Source organism: Cavia porcellus, unplaced genomic scaffold (assembly GCF_034190915.1).
Source record: "Cavia porcellus strain 051 isolate PalLab524CR breed Dunkin Hartley unplaced genomic scaffold, mCavPor4.1 scaffold_1, whole genome shotgun sequence".
Classification (NCBI taxonomy): Eukaryota; Metazoa; Chordata; class Mammalia; order Rodentia; family Caviidae; genus Cavia; species Cavia porcellus.
Window position 1 is genome coordinate 108818794 of NW_026947484.1, and position 24427 is coordinate 108843220.

At 43.6% G+C, this 24427-nt stretch overlaps 2 protein-coding genes across 2 annotated transcripts; one reads left to right on the top strand and one right to left on the bottom strand.

The window, feature by feature from the left end:
* Window positions 1-8234: 8234 nt before the first annotated feature.
* Window positions 8235-12231, bottom strand: Mrpl9 (mitochondrial ribosomal protein L9). The gene is made up of 7 exons (XM_003478895.5): window positions 12058-12231; window positions 11735-11891; window positions 11072-11196; window positions 10810-10860; window positions 9806-9907; window positions 9103-9186; window positions 8235-8991 (listed from the first exon to the last, which is right to left on the bottom strand). The coding sequence occupies exons 1-7, from the start codon at window positions 12193-12195 to the stop codon at window positions 8836-8838; spliced, it is 813 nt and encodes a 270-aa protein (XP_003478943.1). The 5' UTR covers window positions 12196-12231; the 3' UTR covers window positions 8235-8835.
* A 2575-nt stretch (window positions 12232-14806) lies between these two features.
* On the top strand, window positions 14807-17807 carry Oaz3 (ornithine decarboxylase antizyme 3). Its single transcript, NM_001290281.1, is given in 5 exon segments — window positions 14807-15040; window positions 15298-15437; window positions 16054-16229; window positions 16686-16771; window positions 17553-17807. Coding segments are annotated over 5 exon segments (711 nt in total). The 5' UTR covers window positions 14807-14873; the 3' UTR covers window positions 17696-17807.
* The last annotated feature ends 6620 nt before the right edge of the window (window positions 17808-24427 follow it).

Consider the following 24427-nt stretch of genomic DNA (forward strand, 5'->3'; position numbering starts at 1 on the left):
CGTTTCTACCTCGCTACAGACTTAAACAATGGAACCAGCTGACCATGGACTGAAAGCTCAGAGACTATGAGCTAAAATAAATCATCTCTCCTTTAAATTATGTCAGGTGTTCAGTCACAGTGACAAAAGGCTAACGAACCCATGGACTATTTAGGGTTATCTTGGGTTTCTAAGAATTTCGAGATTTTCTTCCCTACCCTTCTATCACTAATTTCTAGTTTGATTCCATCATAGTTAGAGAACACACTCTGATTCAGTCTTGTTTTATGGTTTAGAATATGGCCTACCTTGGCATATTTGTGGGAGCACAAAAAATGTGTATCCTGTTGTTGGGTAGAATGTTCTATAAATGTTAGATCTGATTGGTTGATGGTATTTTGTATCCTTGCTACTTTCCTATTAGTTGCTGAGAGAGGGGAATTGACATCTCCAAATGTACCTTTAGATTTATTTTTATTGTTTTTGTCTCTGTGATACTGGGGATCGAATCCAGGGACACTCTTCTATTGAGCTACATCCCCAACCCGTTTTTTTTTTTTTTTTTTTGTTTGTTTGTTTTTTGAGACAGGATCTTGCTGCATTACCCAAGCTGGGCTTGAGCTTGTGATCCTCCTGTTTCTGACTCCCAAGTAGTTAAATTACAGGCATGTGGGGCTGGGATTTAGCTTAGTGGCATAAGCATCTGCCTTGCAAGTAGGCAGTCGTGAGTTCCATCCCTGGTATCGATAAAAAAGAAAGACAAAAAAAAAAAAAATTACAGGCATGTGCCACTGTGTTTGGGTCTACTAGTTTTTGCTTTATGTATTTTCAGCTCTTTGTTTAGATGCTTATGCATTTAGAATTGCTATGTCATCTTAGTGGACTGACTCTTACCATGCTATAATTATTCTGCTTCTTGAATGAGAAAGTTGACTAATACATGATATAACTGCAGAAAAAACTGTACATGATTAGTAAAAAATGCAGTCATTGTTGGGCTAACTGCATGGCACACAAGAAGATATAAGGCAAACAATGCTCAAACAAGGGCAGAGACAGACTGAGGGTCCACTAGATGGCTGGAGGTCAGGTGTGCTGGCACATCACTTCCTTTGTGTGAATTCAGTGTTGATTGGCATATGGCAAATTGAAATTCTGCTTTTTGGAACTTTTACATTTTGGGGGAATATTCTCCACTGAAGTTGGCTGGATCCATGGATGTAAAGTTTGGCCATACAGAGACACAGAAACTGGCTAACGTGATTATGGCAGATGAGAAACCTCGTGATCTTCCATTTGCACACTGGAGACCCAAGAAAGCCAGTGGTTTAACCCAGTTTAATCCTACAGGCCTGAGAATTAGGGGGACTGAAGGTAGAAATCTCAGTCCAACGGAACCACCACCACTGGTGTCCCAGCTCAAGTGCTAGGCAGGAATTAGGAGGGAAAGTTTCTCCTTCACCATTGTGTTCTAGTTAGCCTCTTTTTCTTTCTTTTGGTACCGGGGATTGAACTCACGACTGCACGCTTGCAAAGCAGGCACTTATGCTACTGAGTTAAATCCCAGCCCTCTATTTAGCCTCTTAACAGACCAATGACTCTCACCCTCTGGAAATACTCCCAGACACATCCTTGGGTGAAATGCTCCATCTTGCTAGATTACTCTCTTCCTTTGCCTATCAGTAACAGGTTGTTGGTATCGTTCTTCTTCTTCCTTTCCTTCTTCTTGTAGTTTTAAATTTTTTTGATTAGTGATTAGTTGAGTATAAACAAGTTGGCCATTTGTATGTCTTCTTTTCAGAATACCAGTTCAGGCCCTCCGCATATTTTAAATTGGATTATTTGTATTCTTACTACAGATGGAAGAGTTCCTTATGTTTTGGATATTAAGCCCTTACAAATCTTGCAACTCACTTTGTAGGTTGTCTCTTCACTCTATTCAATGTTTCCTTTGCCCTAAAGCTTTTTATTTTGCTGTAATCCTATTTGTCTATTTTTGCTTCTGTCATTCTGCTGTTTTAGAATCATAAGATCATTGCCTGGACAGTGTCATAAGCTCTCACTATGTGCTTCTCAGTTCTGGTGTTTTGAGTTTATGATATAAGGATCTAATTCTATTTGTTTCACATCTCCTAACAGCATAAAACCTAACTTTTATTGTCCTAATTTAACCACTGCTGCCATTTCTGGGAACACTGTTCTTGGTTTGGGGTAATATTTTACTGTCTCTTAACAGAGTAATTAATTGGATATCAGACACAGGGGATTTTACTTTGTTCAGTATTAGATTTTGGTCATGTTTCTTTAATGACTGCTGACTTGGTTTTGCTACATTTGGTATCAGTTTGATCACCTGAAGACTTACTTTCTAGTCAGTGTGGAGACTCCTCAAAAAACTAGGACTAGAGGTGTCATTTGACCCATCTATTCCCCCCTTCTAGGTATCTTCCCCTAAGAATTAAAAACCTCATACTGGCCTGGTGATATAAAAAGTACCTGCCTGGCAAGTGCAGGATCCTGAGTTCAATTCTTGGTATCAAAAATAAATAAATCATACTATAGCGATACATGTGCACCCATGTTTACAGCAGTACAATTTGTAATAACTAGATCTTGGTAACAACCTAAATGCCCATCGACTATGGAATGGATAAAAAAGATGTGGTATTTTATACAATGGAGTACTACTCAGCTATAAAGAATGATAAACTGGAGACTTCTATAGGTAAATGGATGCAACTTGCAATCACAAGTGAAATAAATCAGACACGTGTAGACATCATATTGTTATTTCGAAGTTAGAAGAAACTGTGTGTGTGATAGTTGATAGTTATGATTTCTGAGTTAACTGAAGAGTAACTGTTGTGCTAGTATTGTTTTTTTCTTTTTTTATCGGTACCAGGGATCAAACTCCAACCACACACTTGCAAGGCAGGCGCTTATGCTGCTGAGCTAAATCCCAGCTCCGTGTGCTAGTATTGTTTGAGCAATTAAATGCTGATATCTTGTGTGACTGATTTGAAGATAACAACATGCAATGTATATATTATTTTATTTCCTAATTATTGTGTTTTGAAAAATTTTTTTCTCTTTAAAATAAAACAAGAAAAAATGAACACTTGTTTTCTAGCTTTGCATGGTGGGTCCAGAGTAACTTTTATTCTAGCACTCATTAACAGTATCTTTGAAGTTGCTACCTCAGCCTCATCTATTTATGCTGGCTGCCAGGAACACAAGGAAAGCAGGATTCCAATCCTGTTTAAGAACTGAAAATTGGTGCCTGATTTCCTATGATTCCCTTCCACCCTGAGCCTCATGCAGGTGCACTGTATGTATCAGTATTCAGCCAACTTGCTCTCTTTTTTGGTAGCCCTGGTGAACCCAGGATGTCACATGTGCTAAGCATACCCTTGACCACTGGGCCACATCCCCGCCCAGCCAAACACCTGAGAAGATCTTCTGTAGCTATTCAAAGCTGTGTCATTTCCTCACGTGTGGTATTCTGGTTTTCAATGTCTAGCCAAATCCTACTCTATCAGCTCTAATATCTTTCTTTTGCCTTTCAGTCAATGCTGGCTCTGGGCTCCTTCCAAGCATGCTTCTTATAAAGAAATGACCTTGGGGCTGGGGATTTAGCTCAGCAGCATAAGCGCCTGCCTTGCAAGCAGGTGGTCGTGAGTTCGATCCCTGGTACCGATAAAAAGTGAAAAAGACAAAAAAAAAAAAAAAAGACCTTGCCAGGCGTGGTGGTTATTCCATGTTATCCAGCACTCAGGAAGCTGAGGCAGGAGCATTACAGCCAGCCAGGGCTACATACTGAGTTCAAGACCAGCTTGAACCACGTGGTGAGATCCTGTTGAAAGAAAGAAAGAAACGGAAAAAACTTCTGAGCAGTGAGCTGAGGCAGCATTGGGCTTGCACTACAAAATCCGGCACTACTTGCTTTTCTTTTCTTTCTTTTTTTTTTTTTTTTAACTTTTTATCGGTACCAGGGATCGAACTCACGACTGCCTGCTTGCAAGGCAGGTGCTTATGCCGCTGAGCTAAATCCCCAGCTCCACTACTTGCTTTTCAATGTCTAGAATATTTCTTTTTAAAATTTTGACTGGTTTTATAGCTGTTTGTAGTGGAAGGGCAATTTCTGTAGCTAAAATTTCCCCATGGGTGGAAAGAGAAGTGTTCTGTGTTTTTCAATTGGAAACAACTACTTGGAAGCTGTGTCTCTAAAAGAAAGGACCCTGAAACAACCTGACAAGAATATAAAGGTAACAATTACCCTTATCCTAGCCCATAGAGACCTACTACCTGTTATGGACATAACACACACTGGAGAGAGGAATATCTAACATCTCAGGAATTGTGATGTTGGGTGGTGCCTGGAATCCCAGCCGTGGGAGGCTAGGCAGGAGGATCATTGTGAGCTCAAGGCCAGTTTGAACTGCATAGCAAGACCCTGTCTCAAAAAAATAGAACTGTGAGTCCTACCGACACTGGCACTTCAGGATCTGAAGCACCACTATGGACTTCTCTTAGAGTGGCAGTGTAGGGTCAAGCGTAGCTCTCAGCAGGTCTGCTGTATTCACAGACCCACCTGGTGGTTCTCTTACTAGTCTTGATGGCCACCTGCAATGGGCATACGGATGGCTGACAGAACTAGCACCAGGTGTTTTCAGTCTGTGAAGTAGATTCATGGTAGGTAGCACAGAAGGCCAACATGAGGCCTCTGAAACTGCCTCCACCTTTCAAAGGATAGGTCCTAGTGTGCTCCCGAGACCTCGCTGAGGCAAAGTGCTTGCCCATGGGACATCACTGGAAATGCCTATTAAAATTTGGGTCCTATCAGACCCAGAAGTCATAGGGTTATGTGGGTCCAGCAGCAATATTTTTTTTGGATACTGGGAACTGAACACACAACCTCATGCTTGTGCTGCTGAGCTATATTCCCAGCCTCAAACAACAATTCTTTATAAGATGAAAGTATTATGTGTAGAACTGACTCAAGCAGGGATAAAAGGTGAGGTGGGCTCACAGGTGACCACATTTCCTGTTATCCCTCACTGTCTTCCCAGTGCTTCTCCCTCAGTTTATGCCTATAGTCAAGTGGACTGAGGAAGACAGATACCTCATGACCTGACACAAGAGAAAGAGCATGGTTAGTGCAAGGGTTGTCTCAGAGGGTGGAAGTAAGGAGAAAGCTTGCTGGCGGACCATGGCCCCACTCAGGTGACTCTGAAAGACACAGTGCACCTGCTCAAGTGAGAACACTAATAGGGTAATGGGCAACAGTGAATGGCTTAGTTGGTCGATTAGAAGCCTGGAAGAAGAAAACAATGGCAAATTTAAAACAAGTCTGAGAAAAAGCTCATGGCGTGGCTGAGCATGGGTATAAAATGTTACACACGTGTGTTATTTGTTGATGCCCAATAGTGAATATCTCACCTACCACAGCAAAGGCACCCAACTACCAAGGAGACTGAGGACCTAGTAATGTCAGTGAGCCTCTGTGGTGGGTACCTCGAGGCTGGCAAAATGCACATGAGCAGAAGCAGCACGGTGGAAGTATGCACAGGCCACTTCCTGGTCTCAGGTGACCTAACTGCAGCTGTCATGAATGTCTAACTTGTTGGAAAGACCGAAACAACCTATGTTTCATCCAGAAAACCACCCACCCACTTGCTGGCGAGTTACTACCTTGGAAGGGACAGTGTTCCATCTTGATTGGGAAGCGATGCTTATTTTGGGTAGAGTTTGCCTTTCCCACCTGTAGCACTTACAGAATTTGAACCATTGGCATGAGAAAGAACATTACTTTGGCCCATGAGGGGTACAGCCCTGGGGACACAATGTGGGATGTGCTGGTCTTTTTACAGACCACGCTGCCTAGAAGCCGCCCCTCAACAGTGACAGAACAGCCTGTTGCCGGCACCAGTAGGGCACTGGCCCAGGAATGATACCCCACGACCGTCCAGGATTCTTTACATAGCCCGGAGCAGCAGCTGCTACGTGCTGGTGCCGTATGACTAAGCAAAATTCATGGGCCTTGGAAAAACAAGGGGTGAATGGAGGAACAGCCCATGTTGGCATCACTCCTTGGGACTTCACTGGAGAACGTGTCCCTCCTAGCCAAGCTCTGGCTCTGAGCATTTGAAAGTGCTGGTTCTCAAATGGTTCTGCCAGTGCTGCCACAAGTGGTAACTCCAAAGTCTTGTTTACCTTTAAGCTCTGGCTGCCACCACACTGGGAGGTAAGGCAAAGTCACTACCTTGACAGGAGTAAATCACCTTGATCACTGGTGTAGGGCTGCTGTTACACAGTGGGAACAAGGAAAGATATACTTGGTACCAGGCCTCTTACCTATCTCACTTTCCTCTTGCCCAGTTTTATTAGTGTATGCTTGTGATACATGATAGTTATATTCACTTTGGGGAAATTAACACATAAATATTTTTATCCCCCCGACTACCCTTCCTCTCTTGCCTTTTTTTTGAGACAGGGTCTCACTATATAGTTCAAGGCTGGCCTTGAACTTGCACCAATCTTCCAGCCTCAGCCTCCTGAGTACTCAGATTACAGGTGTATACTGGCACACCTGGCTTGCCCCTGCTTTCAAGACAGATGGACAACTGCAGCCTGAAAAGACCAGGATGGTCAGGCACTTAATCAGGTAATCCACCCTGGGCCAGCAGAAGTACAAATCTAAGGTGGTCAGTGAAGGAAATGAGAGATGAATACCACTATAGACTCAAAACAAGCTACACAGCAAGGGCCGGCTCACCTGTCCCAAACTCCCCAACTCCAGTACTGGAGACTGAACCAGAAATCTTCACATGCTAGGCAAGTGCTCTACCACTGAGCTACATCCCCAGCCCTTTTTGAGGCAGAGTTTCATTAAGTTGCCCAGGTTAAAGTTGTGATTCTCCTGCTTCAGCCTCCTGAGTAGCTGGCATTCCAGGCATGCCTGAGTTTTAAAAATTTCCCAAGAGCCATGAGAATCCTGAAGGAACCATTCAAGAACTTAAATGGTGCTGAGCAGTATGAGGGAACCACAGCGTGACTATGGTGTGCTGCCCTTGTTCAGAAACAAAGCATTACTTCTCAAGCTGCTGAGAACACTGCCAGCTCTTACCTGAGTCCCATCCAGGAAATGCCTTTGACTGTGGCCAGCTCCTTCATGCAAGGCCATGCCCCTTTCACAGTCAACCAGTGCTACACAGGTCCAACCCACTGACCTACTGGGGCATCCTGCTCCAAGCTTCCTGTGGGATCAACTGATGGCTTTGTTCAGACAGCATCAACTCAACTTCTCTCTGTAACTAAACCTGCTCTTCTGTTCCCTACCGGTGTTAATCCTGTATTCCCTCAAATAAACTTCCAAGGACAAATGGACAAATCGCTGTTTTTGCTAAGAACTCAACTGACAAGTATTTCAAGATTTACTAAGATTAGTTGTATGAAATGTGCCTGTTGCATTATTTCAGACAGCATTGTGACAGTGGTAACACTGAAAAATCCTGTTAAAGCCTTCAAAATCAGGTGAGGTGGTGCATGCCTGTAATCCCAGCACTTGGGAGGCTGAAGTAGGAGGGTCAGCAGAAGTTCAAGGCCACACTTGGTTAAGTTACACAACAAGTTCAAGGCCAGTTTGGATTACATAGCAAGACTATCTCAAACAACAACAAAGCCTTCTAAGATAGTAGGGATAGGAATCACTGAAATGGCAAATTTCAGAAGTATCACACTGGGTGGGAGCTCTGAGAGTTCTGGCAACTGTGACAGGGCAAGCACTACTCTCAGTGCAACCACTGACCCCAGGCCTCTCCTTAGCTGGGATGGGATGAATGTATTTAGCTGGCTCACTGAAGGTGAGTGAACTCAGACAGAAACCAGTCTCTCTGAGCTCCTGGTTAAGGACAACAAAGGAGTGAAAGTCTCACTTTCACCTCGCTATACTGCATGACTTCATGCTATATCTGAATGACTATGGCATGACACACATCAATGATCCTTTCTATAGAGGACCTTGTGTTTACATAGATCTATTTCTCTCATCTACCAGCAAAACAAGACATTTATTCCAGAATGATATAATGACCTCCATATTTTAACCTTGCCTAACTCCTGATCCTCCAGCCTCAGTCTCCTGGAGTCCAGCTACCAGTGACCCTACTTAAGTGTCTTTCATCTCAGGTTCATTTTTCCATCACACACCCTTAGACTTTATTCAGATCTCCTCAGAGAAGCAGAACTCACTGTGCTTGTTGACACTGATGACTTTATCAATATATCTAATGAGAATGAGTTTTAAGACCAATGGCAATCAGCTGAGAGTAATCTGCTAATAGCAACTGTGAGATATACAAACCTAACATATTCTCCCACTCCCTCTTTTTTAGCTGCAAACTTAAATGGATAAAGACTCACTTTAATGTTCTTTCTCCAGTCTACTTAAGCCCTAAATTACACCTTAAAAAAACAAAAAACAAAAAAACCAAATTCCACATTTTAAAACTTCTGCTTGAAATACAATGTTGAGTTTAGATGACAAAACCAAGCCAAGTACTACTAGACACAGTGTCTTTCTCATCCATTTGTAGCAATGGATTCCAGCGGAGGAAGAGGCTAAGTGGCATCTAGACTGCTTGAATCCAGTCACATTGGTTCTTCTTGAGCACAACTGCCCCAACAAAGCCAGACATATCGACTGCTGAAGACAGAGATGGCAAATGTGGGGATTCCAACCGTACCTGCAGTTCAGTTGGATGTTTCCATTTGGTCTCTAAGCTTCCACATTTGCTCAAAGCTGGGAGTGCAGTCAAGTGCTGCCCCATTTTTGCTCTACTGCCGCCTGCTTCTGCTTTATGGTTTCGGTGGGTGAACAGATTCAGACTGGGAGTTGATGGGGGCCATGCCCCTGGCAGCCTGTTTGGCTAGCCAGTACTTGTATCTCTTGGTCTTGGGCTTCTCGAAGTTCACCACAGACATAGGAACTCTCACAGTGTCAAGTCCATTTACCTGAACACAAAATAAATATCTTAGGGATCAGATAGGCATTAGCTAACAGGAATCTCAACGCTTCAGGCTGATTTTCGCCCATCAGAAAAGGAACAATTCTGACACACTCACCGTCACTTCACACCAGTACTCGCCCCACTGTGTGATCGGCTCCTCTGGTAACTTCAGGGCATGTGGGGCAACAACAACACCAAGCTGTAAAACATCAGCCAAGCCAACTCTCACGGCTGCCACTTTGGGCAAGCAAACAGAGGGTTCTATAATTTCCTGAACAGGGATGAATAAAACTGGAGAGTTTACTCTGGTTGGCCCCATGGGAAGGCACAGACTTCCAGAGGTGGTAGCAGAGAAACTTAAGTCTTAATTTTGCAGAAAGAGAAGTAGACTCACAAAGAGAAAAGGCACTTGAGACCAAAACCACTTCACTCACAGAAGTAACTATTCCCCAGCAAGTTACATTATCTCCTGGCTCTCCCTAGTCACAGAAATAAATGGAAAGCATCACCTTTTCCCCCAGCAGACTTTATTTAAATCATGTGACTACCCTCAGTCCTTAGCCATCTCCCTCCCACATCCCAACCATGAATTTTTTTCCTAACTCCATCTGGATAATCACCCCCTTCCAAACAAAGTGTCCAATCCTTGGCATTTTCTGGGACAGCTTCGAACTCCATGGGTATGGTGAAGTTTTAAGAAAACTCACATTCTTTTTTTTTTTTTGTCTTTTTATTGGTACTGGGGATCGAACTCATGACTGCCTGCTTGCAAGGCAGGCGCTTATGCCGCTGAGCTAAATCCCCAGCCCAAAACTCACATTCTTGAAGAAGTGGCGAGCAACTATTTCAGAGTTCAACTCCCATCTGACATTGTTCCTCATTCCTACTTCCAGATGACAGCTTCTCAGAAATTTCACTGTCTGAAAGAATTATAAATAGACACTGAGTTAGCCGGAGTCAAAGGAAAGGAAACAATTCCAAGGGCTAAGAGTTTCAGGACAAGTGAGGAAATGAATGGGAATGATCTCAAGATTAATATGATAGATTTTAGCAATAGTTTGTAGTGGCATATCAATATCTTATTCTTAGGCAAAGAGTAAGTGAGCGCCTGTGTTATAGGTCACAATGACATACTTTTCACAGCCTGCTTTAACCCGATTCTGGCCCTTCAATCCTGTATCATATTAATGGTGCTTCCCTGATTACAGAATGGAATGATGTTCACTAGCTAAAGATTCAAGACACATCTTGTCTCACTATCCTTTTTAGTTGTAAGTTTCCTAATATCCTATACAACTTCTCTGCATTAGCTAATTTGGTCTACTTTCTATGTTTACACATACTTTCTCTCTACATTTATTCTTGGTCTTTTTTCTACATTTAAACTTCTCTCTATATTTATTTTCCCTTAAGAACACTTTTTCTATCCTTCTGACTTATTTAAAGCCTACTAACCTCAGGAGGCCTAATTTACTCCCAAAGGAAAAAAGGCCTTTCTAACTACCCCGAAACCCATTATGACTTATCGCCTTCAGTTTACTAATTATCTTCTCATGTGTGTATGTTGTCCCCATCTTGTCTATAAATATTCCATAGAGCAGCTCACCTCACATTTTTCCATGGGTCCCTGGTACCTAGACTGGGCACTCCATCAATAAGCTAGAGCACTTTACCCAGTGGGTGAGGATTTCCCATGAAGTCTCCATACCAGTTATACAGGGCAGCTACAACACTTCTTTCCCCTACCCTCGTTTGTGCAAGACTTCAAAGAAATCAGGGAGATTCTCAGTCCAGCCTCTTTAGTTGACAAGTTTCTACTTACCGCCTCACCTGCTTTGGTCTGTATCCTCTCTAATTTTCCTTCTTGTCTCATCTGGAAAAAAGTTCAAGATGAAAATAAGTAAAAGAGAAATGAGCCCATGTTAAGTAACATCAAACTCTTACTGTGGAGGCTACAGGTTGGAATTTTGGATTTCTGATCTTCAAGTCCCTATGTCATTTTCAAATTACATATTAAAGTGAAGGAAGTTGCTAGAAAAAGCCTTGAAAGTTTGAGTCTCCCAAGACTTCCTAGGGAAGCTTACCAGTTTCTCCTCTTCAAACAATTTCTTGTTTTCAGGGGATGGGTATACAGCCAGTCCCTGAGGAAGGAGTTTGTTACGACCCAAAGATTTCCTCACCGAGACCAGGTCACCCCGGACTCCAAGTTCTGCCAATGAGAACAAGAAAGACACAGAGACCCTAAATTTGATCCCTAGCACCACCAACTGTGGAGAGGGAGATGAACAAAGAGATAAATAACTGTTTTCCCCACAGAGCTCAGTCTTCCTAAGACTAAACAATGTTGGTCATATTTACTAGGAACGACACTGTGAAACACTGCTAATTAGGTTCTGTAGGATCTGACTGAGTAATGTAGACTTCCCCAAAAGGAGCAGTAAGTTGTCCCATCAGAGGATTTCACTCACTATCTGTGACACAAATTGTCAGACCTCTGCTTCCAGTTAAAATCGTGTTGCAGCATTAAGGGTTTTATATTTTCAAGAAGGAAATCAATGTCACCATCACAGTACTTTTTATTACTTTCTTTTCACATAGAGCTATCTCCACAAAATAGAGAAAGCATGGGCAAATAGACGGGGCAGGGACGGGGCGGGGACGGGGCTGGGGCGGGGGGGGGGGGAGAGAGAAAAACCTGACACCGAATAGGAGCAGCCTAAGGCGTAGTGCCTCAGGTCTGGCCTTACCCTCCACAGACTGAGTGAGGATGAGCTCCAGGTTTTCTTTGGGCCGGTGTTTCGTGTCCTCCACCAGCTTGTAGACTCGGTGTCGCCGGTGGAGGCGAGGCTTTCGGCCCTCCCCGGCCAGCGGCACCTTCCACCAGCGCTCTACGACGACTGTGCCCTGTATCAGGGAAGATAAGATAAGCCAGCCCCACACTGTCGTCCTGTCATGCCCACTCGCACCAAGGGAAAACAACCCCAAGGACAAGCTCCTGCAAGCTTCAGTACTTCAGCAATAAATTGCCTCACCAAAGTCAAGGCTCCCTTAACCCAAACCAAGCTCTCACCCGATGGTGAGAAAGACTGAAGTCGCGCTCTAGACTCCCTTCAAGTCGCAGCCAGAGTAGATCCCAGACTCCTCCCAGCAGTCGCTCAGCTCCTCGCCGCAGCAGAGATCTGCCGGGTGACACAATGAGGGCCACCATGTTGCCAGGGCAGAGGGCGACCTGAGCAAGGACCCCAGCGCCGAGAGGCAGGAAAGGCCCTGCTGGGGCTGCCCGCGGCGCGCCTGAGCCGGCGCGGCGTTGTCTGGGCTGGAGCAGAGAGGAAAAAGAGGGTCATTTCGTCGCTACTTCTCCAACACTCTTTTAAAAATCTGAAAGAAATACTCTTTGATTCAGCATTTCTCTCCCCTCCTTTTTTTTTTTTTTTTTAAGCGGGAGGCAGAGTAGGTGGCTGTGGAGGGGACCCATAATTATTGATAGACAATGGAGCATTATTAGGTGGACTGTTGCTTTCAAGCTCTAGGGGTGAAGCCACTTGTAATTCTGAAATTCTATGACGACACTGATGGAACTTTTCAAATTTATCTAAAAGTAGTTGAAGCATGGGAACTTATGGAAATCCGCCGACCCCGGGAAAAGTCTAATCCTTAGTCGTTACATTGCAATATTTGAAGGATTTTGAGGCACAAGGGATCTAAGCACTAGAAAAATGGAACTACGGTAGGGCCAGAAACTTAAGGAATGCACCAATTTCCTAAGGAACATAAACATTATGTACTAATAAAACAAAACAAACCAAACACAAACCATCATGAAAGTCTGTTTGGCAAAGAAGACCAGAAAGATGCTCTATGCTTCAACATAAGAGACCTTTTCTTGGCTTCCAGGACTTTTTCACAGTCTCCTTTGATGATTCATCTTTCTCCTCACTTTTTAGTGTCCCCGGTACTCATTTAGTCTTTGACATTGGCTTTTCACAACATATACTCTCCTCATCTAGTTGTGGCTTGCAATACTATTTATATACCATTGATTTCCAAATTTCTATCACCATTCTAGACTTCTCACAAACTCCATATTAGAATATCTAGCTACTTATTTGTCATTTCCCCCTTACATGTCTTAACAGACATCTCAAAGTTACCATCTCCCGGATTAAACTGATTTCTGACCCATCTCCTCCAAACTGCCCCACCTAGTGTTTCCCATTTCAGTTGACAGAAACCCGTTCTTTCAGGTTTTGGATTTATTTTAAATCCTCGACCTCATAGTCCATCAGGAATTCCTGTGGGGTCTATCTTGAAACTCTTTACAGAATCCAACCACTTATTACCACCTTCAGTGCTGCACTCTGAAAAATATTTTATAGATTACTGCAGTGGTCTTCCAACAGATCTCTACAGCTTATATCAATCAGGATATTTTAAAATTTTTATGTATTTATTAAGACAGGATCTCACTATAGATTAGGCTAGCCTTGAAATCATGAGGTAGCCCATGCTGGCCTCAAACTGGTTGTGATTCTCCTGCCTCAGCCTCTTGAGTGCTGGGATTGTAGGCATTTACCACCTGGCCAGAAGGATACTTTTTAAAAACCTAAGTCATATTGTGTCATTCTTGCACACAAAACTTTGCAATAACTTTCCCTTTACTCTGAATAAAAGGTCATATGAAAGTCTACAAGGCCTGTCCGCTTTGGCCCCATTAGCTCTCTACCTATAGTTTACACTGTCCCACCAGGTGGCTAAAGCCTTGCTGTTTCTTGAAAACCCTAGACATATTTCTTACTGGGAGCAATTGTACTGGAATGCTCTTATCTCTAGATACAGTCTTAACTTCCGCAGTCTCTGATTTAATGCCACCATTCTGTGAGACACACTCTGAACATCTTGTTACCACATCCTTGCACCATGCCTTCACACTTTGGATCGATCCTTCTCTATTTCTGCACTCCCCCAACCCACATAGCTATCTACTAACATTACTTCCTAGGTTTGTTCTCTTCCAGAAGAGTTCTACAGGGCATGGATCTTTATTTTGTTCACTTAAGTATTCCAAACACCTAGGCCCTCAGTCTTTACCAGAGAGACAAATGAATGTGTGAAGGCCTCAAACTGATGACCACAGAACCAAATTTTGCTCACAATTTCAGTTTCTTTCATCTCTTTTGTTAATAGTTAATATTTAGGCTGTGGGGAAATTCTTCCCAAGATAGTTTATGTTGAAAAATCATCAGATCTGATATTACTATCTGCATTCCTGCATGGCAACCAGATGGAGCTGAGTCCTGATGTTTACACAGGATAAGAGCTTCCCATTCTGCTATAGTGTCACTTGGCAGCTCCACCAGTTTCCATTAGCTGCTTGGGCCCCTGGAGGTGTTTGGGGATTCATACTCTAACTGCCAATCAAGAAAGTTTAATAATCTATACCTCCTCTGGGTTAAGGGCAGAATGAACACTGAACTGGGAACCAGTCAGTTCAATGAAGGATCAAGGCCCTGGAAGCCTCCTGAGGTGTCAAGACACCAACCCTTTAGCTGCTGGAATTTAGGAAAAAGGAGTGTCCTAGAGGAAGGGACAGGGTAGGTGAGCACAAGTGCTTAGACAAGGCTGTTTGCCAATCAGTAGGGAAGTTTTAAAGAGTTTTAACCATTGGTACAGGTGTAAAGTACATACTAGTTAACTGTGAGTCAGGACTGTGACTATGAGCCTGGTTAAGGGTAGGGTGAGGTAGGAGAGCAGCAGCCCTCAGTGATGCAGGGGTGACCTCATGTCTATGTCACAGAGCCCACCACATCACAATGGACAAGGTTGCCTAAACCTTTGCCCCTCTTCCCTGACCCTCACTTTGCCGCTGGGAGGCACTGAACAGAGAAACTGCCTTGTAACAGGTCCCGCCCCTCTCTCTACTCCCTTTCTTATATCAAGAGGGGAAAAACACGGAACTACCTCTACCCGATCTGGTCACCATACGCCTATTACCTTTACTGTTACAAGTACCGGGTCACCCTCCGGGAGAAGATGCTGCCTTGTTGTTATAAAAGGTACTTGTTTTCGTCTGTTTATAGTTTATATAAAATGTAATGAGAAAAATTTGAAATCTTCCCAAATGGCAGGAAGTAATAGTAAAATAGAGTGGAAGGCTGGCATGAAACTTTTAGAATTTTTCCATTTTGCTGGCCTAGGAAAACAGAAAGGTGTTGATCCACCAACAGTATATAAGACAGGTTTTCTGCATGTCAGGAAGTTGTCTTTCCTTTTCTCAGATTCCAAGATAAATTTGGGTTTTTCTTTTCCACAGCGTCACTTATAAGGAAGAGGAAGACCTGACACTCCGGCCGCGCTGCTGCCTACATTGCTCCTGAGAACCTAGCAGGTCTCCAGGTGGGAGGGAGCACTGAGCAGGGAAAAGATCAAGACCAGCTCAAAGTACTGTACTCAGTAAGTGAACTACGAGCTTCCTGAAATGGAAGGCACAGGAGGGCCACGGCCTACCTGGAAAATGAATCAAAATTAGAGCTAGCAAAAGCTATCTAGTTACTTTTTAGGCAAGGGCTCGGGGAGATCATAAGTCTAGGTGATACAGTGGCTAATGAGAAAAAAGCATAGGAAAAGAGGAAGCAGGAACACAGGGGAGCTGAGACACAGAATCCCAAGTTCAGGTTCTGCCTGGGCAACTCTTGGGACACATAGCCTCAACATTTAACATTTTTAAAGGGGGACGGGTGCTGGGTAGAGTACTCTGGGTTCCAACCCCAGTACCATGAAAATCAATCACAACATTAGGATCCTAAACAGTTAGTTAGTACAGCACAGGGATAGGTGAGCCTTCAATAAAAAAGTCCAGAATCCAGGTTTGATACAAGAAGAACTCAGCAGTGGATAGCTATTAGTTCCTCAGATTAAGGGAGACTTTGGCTCCACTTCTCCCAGGCTCCTGCATCTACCTGCTCCCTTCTTCCATGGATATCCCAAAATCTCCCTGAGATCTACTTGGAGGATGTGATGAGCACAGAAACCGGAGACCATTGCTTTCATTTTTATTTCTTTTTTTCAGGCTGGGAACCTGACAGTGCTTTCTCCTGTCCCTCTGCTCCACCAGGATCCTGTACAGATCGACTTCCACTTCCACCTCACCCCCAACACCTCTGTCCATTGGCACGGCCTTCTTTGTGACCATCGACTCTTCCTGGATATCCCATATCAGGCTTTGGACCAAGTCAGTCGAGAAAGGTGACTGAGTTGCAATGGGACAGTGGGGAGGGAAGTTTACTTTCTGTCATGTCATGTCACAATCAGAAAGTGGGGCTGCATACACACAAACCACCCAGGTGGCACAGAGACAAGCCTGAGCTGAGCTAGGGTCTGGGGTTCAAAGGACAGCAGTCAATGGGAAGCTGCTGGACTCAGATTCAGAAACAAAGTGGGAATTGAGACAGGAACTAACCAATAGTAGTTTCCAGCCATGTAAGAACCGCTTCTTCCTGGATCTTCTGTGACCTACACCTCAGTCTGTGTGCAGTCCCTTGGCTTCTGACAAAAAACTACCAGAACTAGTTTAGCAACTTTTATTTTCTGATGTGGATAGGTAGAAAGTGACCAGTAAGATTTCTTTTGCTTCCCTTAGTTTTTTTTTTTTTTTTTTTTTTTTAAGATTCTGCTTTAGCTAAACATCTCTCTGTACCCTAGTTTGACAGCAACACTGGAGTATGTGGAGGAGAAGACCAGTGTGGACTCCGTGTTTGTGAACTTCCAGAACAACCGGAAGGACAAAGGTGGGGATCTGCTGTCATGCCTTGCTCTCTGTACTGAGGCAGCTAACAGAGCCTTTTCTTTGAAGATAGGAAGCCCCCTTCCTCTGCTTTGTAAGGAGCCAGCCTCCAGCATTTCAGTGATTTTCTTCCTTCACACCACAAAGGAAATGAAGGCACCTGTTCCAGCTGGACATTCAGATTACAGCTGAACTATCAAGAAGCCCTGCAGGCAATGTCAGAGATCAAACAGGGAGCATTGGTGAAATTACACAGACTCCACTCGAGGAATATGATAGTCAGTCTGACAGAAAAGAGCATCAAATGCATCAGGCACCTACAGTGTGGCAGGGTTGGGCATGAGGCCAGGAACATATTTAACCGGATGCCCATAGCATGTGTTATGGGAACTGGTCACTTGAGATTCTAGAGTCCAGAAGTTTACTTAGTTGGATGTAAAACAAAGCATGCTCAACGTGGTATCCTTAGTAGATAACTAGTTCAGAGTTCAACTACCGCATCACTATGTTTATCATTTTATAAATACATAACCTCAAAACCTGTGAGAAAGATGCTCTGATTCTTGCTTTACACGTGAGAAAACTAAAGATAAAAGGATTAACTAAGAACATCCCACAGTAGGCGAGTGTTAAAGCCAGGTTCAGAGCCTAGAGTCTGCTTCGTCCCAAACTACATCCTAATGGCTATACCATGCTGCTTCCCAGAGGCGTCTCTCCAGTGAAGATCAAATACCTAGGGAATAAGAATCATGTTTCTAAAAATGTTCTGTTCTGTCCTTTCACAGGCGACCTGCTGCGGGCCTTCAGCTACATGGGCTTTGATGTGGTCAGACCAGATCACCCTGACCTCCCTCCTTGGGACAATGCCATCTTCATGATGTATCCTCTTGAAAGGGACCATGGCCACTTGCCCAGTGAACCTCCCTAAACATGCTGACTGCAACTCTGAGAAGGGCTGGAAGCTGTAACACACAGAACGCAAGGGCCTAGGATGTAATTTAGAACACCACAATCCTAGGAATAAAAGGGTAGTGCAATCATCAAGTGTTTGCTGTTTCTTGGGGTGGAAGGGGAGCAGAGTTGCCTGGAGGGGAACATGAACATTAGAGCTGAGTTCACTGTAGGACAATGACCATGTGCTTTCTCCTGACCCCCAAACCATTTCCTATTTATTTTAATCATTTACTGAGTACCTGCCAAGGTAAGTACAATCAACTAGGTGGTTCAGAAAAGCTAAGCCTAGTTAGGATGCTTTCATCCATAGAATTCAGTTCAAATTAAAGACAAACACCTGTTTCTTCTCTCTGGATACTGAGAAAACCAGAGAGGATATAAGGGGTCATCGAAAGGGTGTTTACATTTAAAAAACTAAAATTTTATTAAAGATACATTGTAAAGAGCAACTGGGATGTGTTTGAAGCAAAGTATGCTTGGAAGAGGATTAATGGCAATGTTTTATTTTAAAGAGGGTAAAACTAAACAGAACAAACAGAACAAAGCAGATCAGAAGAAAACAATGTGACACAGATTTCAAAGCAAGACAACCGGAGATTCTACGGTGACTACCATAATGTGTCTTGTTTTCTTCTAAATAGTTTACCATATCTTACACACAATGAATTCATACAAAAGATAATATTAAACTGATCAGAACAGAGTGATGAAGGCATTACAGGCCTTCAAAACCAGTCAACAGGAAGATTAACAATGGCTGCCATAATGTCTCGTTCTCTTCAAGATAGCTGGCCATACCTTCATGTATGCTGAAATTAAACAATACAAAACAGACTAAAACCATTCTGAACAAAGAATAATGGTATTGATGGAATCAGCACTGGATACCATAGTGTGTCTTTTTCTTCAAAGTAGCTTTCATTTCATCACACATAATATAATCGATTCTCATAAACTGTGTAGGAGAAGTTCTACGTATATATAAGCCTCTACATGTATACCTGTCCTTTCTGTATTAGAGGGAAAAACAAAACAAAAAATATTACTAGAAAAGTACAAAACAAAAAAGGCAAATAACAATAGCAAAGAGCCCAAAACAATGACAATATAGGCCTTCAAAACAAGGGGGCAGGCGCATAACTAGAATTGTTATTTTGCATAATGATCTTCAAGAGTTCCTCAGATCACTATAGACACTAACATGCACAATTGTTCCAATTCTGAATGTTAACTGTTTTGTTCCAAGAACTTATAGAATTTGTAGCACAATCATTTTAGCTATCTTGTGTGTTTATACAATTTTAGATATTTTTTCTTTTCCCTTTTTCTTTTTCCTCCTCTTCCCTGAGATATTATTTTTCCCCCTTAGCACATTCTTATCCTTTTATTATAGTTATTGAGGATTTTGTATCTTATGTACTTTTACCATTTCTTACACTAGGGAGATTGGTATTTACACATTTGAGTTTGATTTATTTCACTGATGAATATGGTCTCAAGTTGCATCCATTTATTTATATATCTCAATGTGATCATTCTTTATAGTTGAGTAGTACTCCATTGTATAAAAACACCACATCTTTTTTATCCATTCCTCAGTTGATGGACACTTAGGTTGTTTCCAAGATCTGGCTATTACAAATTGTGCTGCTATAAACATCGGTGCACATATATCACAGTGATACGATGTTTTCAGTTCTTCTGGGCGTATGCCCAGAAATGGAATAGCTGGGTCAAATGGGATTTCCAATCTCAGCTTTTTGAGAAATGTCCAGACTGACCTCCACCGTGGTTGCACCAGTCTACACTCCCACCAACAGTGCAGAAGAGTTCCTTTTCCCCACAGCCTCTCCAGCATTTGTTGTTGGTAATTTTCTTTATCCTGGCCATTGTTTCAGGAGAGAGACGGAATCTCAGGGCGGTTTTAATTTGCATTTCTCTAATGAGTGATGAATGTTTTTTCATGAATTTATTTGCCATTTGTATTTCTTCATCTGAGAACTATATATTCATCTCAGATGTCTATCAAGGTTTGAAGTGTTTACCATCAAGGTTTGAGGTGTTTACCATCTGGATTTGATATTATACATACAAGCAGACTTAGGGTCTGCATCTTTGGAGTTTTAGTCCACTTAACTGGAGTCTTTGGTATTGCAGGCTTGAAGTGGGAGTGATGAATCCAACGGCTCTTTCTGGCAACCTTGATGGCCGTGGAAGTATTCAAGGTGACTATACAGGGTCCTTTCCAGTGGATGCCTAGAGATGTGGGCTGTCTCCTTCTGATGTAAGTTTGTTCACCAGGTTAAGCTGCCAGGGGGTCATCAGGTTTTTTTAGTAATGGTCTGGTGGCCCCAGAACAAGCAGTAGGATGAGGGCAGAAAGGGCTGAAGAGCCCGTAAGGACTTAACAAGCTCCCCATTAGTGACAGCAGCCAATTTATCATCTTGGACATGGGGAATCAAAGGGGGTGGTTGGCTGTACATGGCCTCAAAAGGAGTAATGCCCTGGAGGTAGGGGGTACATTGGGCATGCAGAAGGGCACCAGGAAGGAGACTTACCCAGTTTTTGCAAGTCTCAAGAGCCGTTTTTGAAATAGTGGCCTTTATAGTTTTGTTCATTCTATTTGGCCTAAATTTTGAGGCTGGTAGGCACAATGTAATTTCCAATTGATTTCTAAAGCTGCAGCTAAATTTTGAGTGATCTGAGCTATGAAAGCTGGGCCATTGTCAGACCCCAGGGAAGTGGACAAACTAAATCAAGGCACTGTCTCATAGAGGAGTTTCTTAGCTACTGTGAGAGCTGATTCAGTCCAAGTGGTGAATCCTTCAGTCCACCTGGTGAATGTGTCTAAGAGAATTAAGAGATATTTATGTCCCCTCTTTTTGGGCCCTTTTTGACAAAGTCTGTCTCTCAGTGGTCTTCAGGGCTAAGTGCTCATTGTCTCTTTTGAATATCAGTGGTGGCCAGCTTAGGGTTCACTTGAAGACACTGTGGGCATTTTTAGTTGATCTCTTTAGTCAGGCAAGATAACTTGGCCAATTTGGTTCCCCCACGTAAGTGGCCCGATGGGTCTTCTGGATGAGCTGGGGGCCCAACGATCTGTCAGCCTTCTGGAGAAAGTTGGGCTTCAAGGCTCTTGGCTGGTCTCAAGTCTGAATCTAAATAGGACGACTTGAGCAGCATGGGTGGCGGGAGAGCTGGGAGAAGTGTTATAGGCCCCACTGGTTTTTGTGCTACCTCAGTGAGGGCATTCTTGATCTTTGCTCCTGCTGACATTAATAGTTCTCTTTCCTGATAAATGGTCCCAGGCACATGGACGGTAGCAAAAGTGTACCAACTATTTGTCCCCATCTTAGGGCTTGAGAAAGGGCTGTCAGTTTTGTCCACTGAGCTGTAGTTTCCAGCCCTAAAGCTTGTGCCCATATTACCTCAGTTTCGGTGGTCTCTGCAGCTCCTGCCATTTGAGTACCTTGGTGGAGGTAACTGCTGTCATCTTTGAAAAGGATGGCTTCAGGCTGAGCAAGCAGGACATCAGTTAGGTCAGCTCACAGGCTTGAAACCAAGTCAATAATGTCTGTACAATTGTGTATCAGCATTAAGGGTTCGTCATCAGGCAGGAGAATTGCTGGATTGAGGGCAGAGGTAGACAGGAGCTCTATGCAGTCAGTATCTGGCAGAAGGGCTTGGCACTGGACAATGAGAGTGCTGGAAAGCCACCTATCAGGAGGCAACTGCAACAGTGTCTTCACAACATGTGGGGCCATTATCTGGAGTCTCTGGCCAGAAGTCACCTTAGAGGCTTCCTTGGTTGTGGTGGCTGCAGTTGTCTGTAGGCAAGTTTGGTTACTCTGCAGCTGTGAGGTCTAATTGCCAGGAAAGATAGGTGACAGGCCTCTTCCAGGTTCCTAGGTGACCCTATGACACTCCACTACATGCAATTGGAAAGGTTTGGCTAAGTCAGGGAGAGTGAGGGCTGGAGCATTTATGAGAGCCTGTTTTAAATCATTGAAAGCTTGTTTCTCTAACTCAGTCCAGGTTTTAAGTCCCGTGGATCATCTTGGTTGTTGAAGACCTTTTGGGCTATCTCCATTAATTCTGAGAGTGCCTAACCTTTGAATCTTTCTAGCCTTTGAAGCTTTTTTTCCTAATATTTGGGGTCGACTGGGAGACAAATGTGACATTTAGGGCACATCTATTCTCAGGTGCCTCTGGATCAATAGGCGTAGAGGAGCTCCAAGAATGCAGATGGAGCCTAGGCAGGCCCTTAACTTACCTCTGTTTAGCTAGATTAGTTGGCTTCCAAGAAGCTGCTTTTAAAACACCAAAGGAGTCTGGCGAAACCATAGGAGAGCCTCCTTACCTTGGACAAGGTGAGTGAGGGGCCTGGGGCAGAAGCCCAGAAAAGGGGTGCTACAGCTGACTGGGCTGTGTCCATCAGGGAAGCCACACTGTTGCCTGTGTTCTCGGCCCTGGAGAGCTGGATACCACCACTGCCCCTGCCACACAGCTGGGCTTTGGTTCTGGCTTCTCTTGGGTCGCTGCTATGTGGTTGCTTGTGCTGCTGCTGCTGCACCGGGAGTCGCTGGACAGGAAACAGTTAAGGTGTGGTGCTCAGTCTGATTACTCAGCAAGCAGGGAGGAGGAAGGGGCACTTATTCTCTGAAGTGGGAGCCTGGAGAAATCTGTGTCTCTGGTTTCTGGGTGCAGGGGCACATGGTGGGTGCAGGGCCTGCAGGAGTACCCCCTTTCACTGGGGGACCTGCTGGGTGGGGCGCCTGCAGCAGCAGCAGCAGCTCTGTTGTCTTTCAGAGAGTTGAGGTAGTCCTGCTAACACAAAGAGAGGTTAAAAGTCCCTCCTGGAGGGCAAGAGACTCTGAAAGTGGGCCATTTAAATTTACAAAAAAATCTGGAGTTTCTCTGAGTAAACAGGTTCACCATAGGAAGAGGCTCTCCAGTGAAACCCTGAAAATGGTTAAGGGGCAACAAAAAGCAAAAGCAGACTGACCCAATCACATGGATAATATCTGAATAGTGAACATTAAACTGGTGACAAGATTAACAAAACAAAAACAGAGACTAACAGACTGACTCCGAGAACTAGTTTGACCTTATGGCCAACAAGTCTCAGCCAACATCTTGGTCTGAGAATGGTCTTGGAAACTTTAATGTTGTGTCCAACATCTCCAAAGACCCCCAAGGGGCACCCCAACAAAAACTAAAACAATCTTACTGGTGAGGATCTGGACTGCTTGCTCTGAATTAGCATCCAGGGGTTTTGGTTTCTCTTTGAAACAAAGAGATTCCTCAGGGGTGAGGAACACCACTTGGCAGTCCCCCTGAGGAACAATTGCCTCAAAGAGAGGCTTGGATCCTATAATCCAGGGCGACCCCTCAAATGAGGTGGGTTCATGAACAACAATATAGGAATACAAGCAGCCAAATTGATAAATTTGGAATTTAATTCACTGAGCTCGACTACTCATATATAGAGTCCCCCGTTTCAGAGTCCAAACAAATGGCACCAAACTGGAAAGTTACAGAGCTTTTAAAAGAGAGAATCTGAAAAGGCGTCTTGTTGGAAACAGCTAGAAACTTACATTAACTTTTGGTTGACATCTGTATTCTGCTGCTTTTGTTGAGCAGGTTAATTTTTCTCACGGGACTTATACTTTGAGTAATTTTCCATTTTCCTGGGTCAAATACAGAGCATTAGTTAAATGCAGGGTTCAAGATGGCATCAGTTATGCCAAGCTACAACAATCTTTGATTCATTTTGACTTTAGTTTAGCACATGGTGATAGGCATGGGTCTAGTTTTAGTTTTTGGCATATTGAGAACCAGTTTCCCCAGCACCATTTATTAAAGAGGCTATCTTTCTTCCAGTGAACGTTTGGCCCCTTTATCAAAGATAAGGTGGCTGAGTGTGTTTGTAGTTGTAAGTTGTGTCTTCTAATCTATTCCATTGATCTTCAGATCCATTTTTATTCCAGCAACATGCTGATTTTATTACAGTAGCTTTGTAGTATAACTTCAAGTCAGGGATTGTGATGCCTCCTGCCTTGTCGTTGTTGCTCAGAATTGTCTTTGCTATTCTAGGTCTTTTCTGGTTCCAGATGAATTTTAGGAATGATTTCTCTAGATTTCTGATGTAGGCTAATGATATTTTGATTGGGATATTGGCAATGATTTTTTACTGGAATTAAATGTTCACTGTACTTCAGGATCATATGTCACAAATTCTTCACCCACCTCATTTTCTGGACCCGGCACTGTGCAATTTCTGGCTTTTCCCCAAGGTCAAAATGACTATGAAAACTAAATGTTGTGAATGAGGTAGAGAGGCAGCCATGACAGGCTACTAAAGATCCATCAGAGCTCCCAGAGCTGCTTAAGGAAGTGGCAAGATGAGTCAGCGCCATTCGAGCACCGCAGGGGGAGAAAACAAAAAGTCACCAGGACGCAAGCCATCCTTTCGAGTCAGTGCCATGCATGGGTCACTGCGGGGAGAGCCAGATGTCAGCCTCTTCCAGAGTGTGGAATGGCAAACAAGAGCCACCCCCTGCCCCATTGCTTGCTGTAAGGGACTGGCTGGTCTGGAGAAACACAGGCTGTGATGATGGCTATTGAGGTAGTACACAATTTAATGCTTGTAGTGTTCAGTGTTTCACTGGCTTTGCAGGCCTAAAGTCAGTGGCCTTATCTATTC